This window comes from Panthera uncia, chromosome C2 (assembly GCF_023721935.1).
Source record: "Panthera uncia isolate 11264 chromosome C2, Puncia_PCG_1.0, whole genome shotgun sequence".
NCBI lineage: Eukaryota > Metazoa > Chordata > Mammalia > Carnivora > Felidae > Panthera > Panthera uncia.
In genome coordinates, this window is record NC_064810.1 from 93,306,374 (window position 1) to 93,310,665 (window position 4,292).

General features: G+C 44.0%; 1 protein-coding gene across 1 annotated transcript in view; it reads left to right on the plus strand.

Annotated features, from left to right (window-relative positions):
* The first annotated feature begins 1,825 nt into the window (after positions 1–1,825).
* SLC7A14 (solute carrier family 7 member 14) overlaps positions 1,826–4,292 on the plus strand; it is a 57,608-nt gene continuing 55,141 nt past the window's right edge. Inside the window, exon 1 of the mRNA XM_049629635.1 lies at positions 1,826–2,260. Within this exon, the coding sequence (XP_049485592.1) occupies positions 1,957–2,260 (304 nt within the window). The 5' untranslated portion in view covers positions 1,826–1,956. The remainder of the gene's footprint in view (positions 2,261–4,292) is intronic.

Genomic DNA, 4,292 nt, shown 5'->3' on the forward strand with positions numbered 1-4,292 from the left:
TGGCACTCTCCAACTATAGTGATATTTAAGATATGATCAAGAATTAAAACACAGCATGAAGCAACATTGTCAAATCTAGGAGGAAATTAAACCATTAGATCTATCATCACCCAACCCCTGTGAACCAAACTGCCACATTTCCCCCGATTCTTCTAATTAAGGTTGTGTTTGCAAAGCCTTTAGAAGCAGACAAGTGTTACATTAAGTGCTAAGCAGTATTAATCATACTGGTAGATTACATGGGCTGGTACTTCTCGTAAATGTAAATGTCCTAGGCTTGTCAGCACAGTTCTTGGAAGCAATGTTCACATGTACTCTAGAAGTTTTTTATAGAATTGTAAAAAGCTCCTGGCTTCGTAGTTTCTTATCATCTTGATATTCTCCACTTTGTCAAAACTTTGGAAACTGTCTAATATAGTAGTCCCCAGTTCTATCAGGCCCAGCGCCTCTTTTCTGTATTGAAGATTTATTATACCTCTCTTTAATATCCTGAAGCAAAATGCATGAAAAACCTGCCTATATATAACATATTTCAGTATGTAAACACTCCAGCAAGCACACATGGGGCTGTCAGATGCTCTCACTATATTGAGAATCACTGTCCGTGTGCCAATTCCAAATGGTAGGTGTGCATGTGAGATGCAGTACCATGGGTGGTGCTAGAAGGTGGCCTTGAGTTTCAGAAGCAGTGAAGAACTCCTTTTTGGTTCCAAACTAAAGAATTTACAATCATCCTTCAATTTACTCTATAGTTGCATTCCTGGAAAAGTCAACGTACTTGTATTTTAAAACCATCCCTGAAAACCCCCACATGTTTATATATAAAAAAGAGAATTAAGTTTGGGGCACCTGGATGCCTCAGTCAGTTGAGCATCTGACTTCAGCTCAGGTCACGATCGCCCGCTTCTTGAGTTCTGGCCCCACATTGCACTCACGCTGAGGTCAGTGCAGAGTCTGCTTCAATCATCGGTCCCCCGCTCTCTGCCCCTCCCCCGCTTGCACTCTCAAAAAATAAATAAAACATTTTTTAAAACTAGGTTTTAGGTTTAGATCATCATAACCAGAATTTTCACCTACAGGAATGTCTGTGCGATCACTGAAAATTGGATGACACCATCCCACCCAGTTAACATCTCTGGGGCTCACCCACCAAATGCAGGGCACACCTCCCCGTTTCTCAATCTCTGAGAGCAAAACAATTGCTCAAAACCTTCTCATTTCATTTGAGAACAAAGTTCCAAAAGAACTCCATGGGTGGGACTGTCTCTCTTAAGAGTCAAAAATCTAATTTTACATCTTCATATTTTTTTAAAAAAAGAGGATATTGTGTCCCCAAAGAATATGCCCCAAATCACAGACCACGCCTTGGCAGAGTCAGGTAAGAAGCACTTAAGAATTTGGACAAGTGGGCATTTTCCATGTGGCAGGTATTATCTTATGCTCTGTTTAGATGCTAATCTAATCTTCATATCAACACTAGGCAGGAGGCTCTATTATCCCCATGATACAGGTGAAACTGAAGCACAGAGAAATGAGATAACTTATCCACGGTCCTACAGCAATAAGTAGCAGAGCCCTGACTCAGACCATCTTCTTCAGAATGACTTGGGGACACAGTGCAAATAACAGATTGTTATTTAGGACTGGAGGAGACACAAAGGGGGAAATGCACCCCTTCTGCATTATGAGAACACAAGATAGACCAGTTCGACCAGTTCAGTATACTGACCTCCAACCATGCCTCCAAATAAAAATTTGTTCCTGCTTGGTCTCATCTTCTTCTTTCTTGTGTTTTTCCTGCAGACATTCATGCCCAGGAGAAGACTGCTTTGGGTCCCTCTGGACCTTTCCTAAAAAGAAGATCCCCATTCACTAGATGAGTTCCAGAAGCATCCACTAAGGCTTCCATAGCTCGCTTCCATCAGTTGACCTTCACTGTAACCCCTCTCACACAGGATGAGTGGCTTCCTTGCCTCCCTGGACCCCCGGCGGGTGCAGTGGGGGGCGGCCTGGTATGCCATGCACTCCAGGATCCTGCGCACCAAACCAGTGGAGTCGATGCTGGAGGGAACTGGGGCCACCACAACCCATGGCACCAAGCTAGCCAAGGTGCTCACCACCATGGACCTCATCTCACTTGGCGTTGGCAGCTGCGTGGGCACAGGGATGTACGTGGTGTCTGGTCTGGTGGCCAAGGAAATGGCAGGACCTGGTGTCATTGTGTCCTTCATCATTGCAGCTGTTGCGTCCATATTATCAGGTAAGTGCCTCAGTACAGTGAAAGGCCTATGGAAAGTGCACTTGCCAGTCTGTTACCGCTCATCCCGCTCTTCTAGAATATTGAATGGTGAGATGTAAGAAGTGTCACCAAAGAGGCCATTGGGCTCCTTTTTTGCCTGGACTTCCAGGGAGTTCAAGGCTCAATTACAGTAGCTTCCTTTTTCTTTGGTTTTTCTATACAACTAATTATTCTGGTGCCCGGCTTCCTCCCAATTTCTCTTTCCCTGTCATGTCCTAATGGCTCCGTTTTTATTATAACTCTCCCTTTCAATGGAGGATAGGTCAATCCCTTGGTGGAGATGTGGATATAGCTAGGATTATAAATAATACATAAAGGATAGGCAGAGTAGCAAAATGACAAGTCACTAAATCTGATGTGATTGGGATTTGATGAGCTAAAAACTGGCATTGTGACACCCAAGCAGGAGGAAAGCAAGCTAGGAAATGTAAAGCCATCGTGAGAGTGAGAATCACAACGCACCATCTGCCACAAGCACTTCAACAGATTGTATTCTACAGAGGTGGTTCAACGAGCATTATCTCTTTCCTTGAGAAAGAATCATAGAACTCATTTTTTTTTTAAATAAGGTGCCACGACTTACGTATTGATAATTTGTGAAATGGCTCTTCTATTTTCCTTTCCCTCTTCCCTCCTTGTCTCTTGAGCTATGGTCCACAGTATCTTGCCAGGAATGGGTAAACAGGTAACTTGAAAAAGAAGGAAACAACACTTCCTGCTTCCTGATCATAATATTGTGCAAGCCTGAGGCTTTGCTGGGGTTTTGGTGGTGAATCAGGTGGGTCAACTCACATCCTGGCAGGGAATGCATGGTCTCTTCCAAAGCTTCAGAAGCAAGAATGCTGGGGTATATCAGGATTTCTGTGTACAAATGCACATCTTCACAAGAAAAGTTCTACATTCATATTGTATATCCAGACTGAACAGCCCCCATCCACGGGGTGTGCATGGACCAGGAACACACAACCAGAAAGTGTGCCAGTTTATATTTGATATCTTTTTAACTTAATGGCAGAAATGTTTCCAGACTGATTTTATTTATCTCCCATCATGGCTTACTTTCCTGTTGGTGTTACAATTATCCCTTTTCCTGAAGTTATTCTCTAATATGCATGAATAGCCTAATAATTTCCTTCAGAAAAGAGAACTTTTTTTCTTAGAGATGAAAATAAATCATTCCCATGGATGAATTTTGTGGATACCTCAAATGCTATTAACCTGATTGTGATCATTTTCAAACTTATTTGGCAAAGAAATTATTTGGAGGAAGGTGCCAGATTCTTATTCACCATAAATCTAGAGACCTAGAAGTGTTTGCATACAGACCAAAATAGTGATGGTGGGATAAAAGGCAGACATATAAACAGGGCTCCCATCGAAGGCACAGGGCAGGTGGCTAAGAGTCCCGCCTACTTAATGCATACTGCCCTTTCTCCTCTTGACCCGTCCTTTTATGACCCCATCCCCAAACCACAATGATTGCTGCAAGCAAATCACCCACATCTTATCCTTCACAGTGCTACATTACATTTAGAAACCAGCACAAGGTTCAGTTGCATTCTGGGAAACTGCCCCCCTGCCAAGGTGCCCATGATGCTATATAACCCAGACTTTTCTGCTGCTCCTGTGGAGGAGATCCGGCCAGCACTGTGCTGGAGCTAGCTTGCCCCGGCTGCCAAGATCCCTAATTGTGCACACCTCTCCCCACCTTTGCATTTCCGCAAGGTTATGTTGTTAACTTGGAATTGGCTACAGCAGGAGTATTTGCACCACAAAAATTGACAAAGTCTCCAGGTAGAGTTTGTTTGTTTTGGTTGGTTGTTTCACCACCGGCCCGGTCCACTGAAAGCCCTGGAACTGCCCAGTAACTGGTACCTTCACCACTGCACCAGGCACCAAAAGAAAACTCTGTCTCTCCCGCAAGGAGAGACACCCCCCCCTCCCCCTGCCTGGTGCAGTGGTGAAGGTACCAGTTACTGGGCAGTTCCAGGGC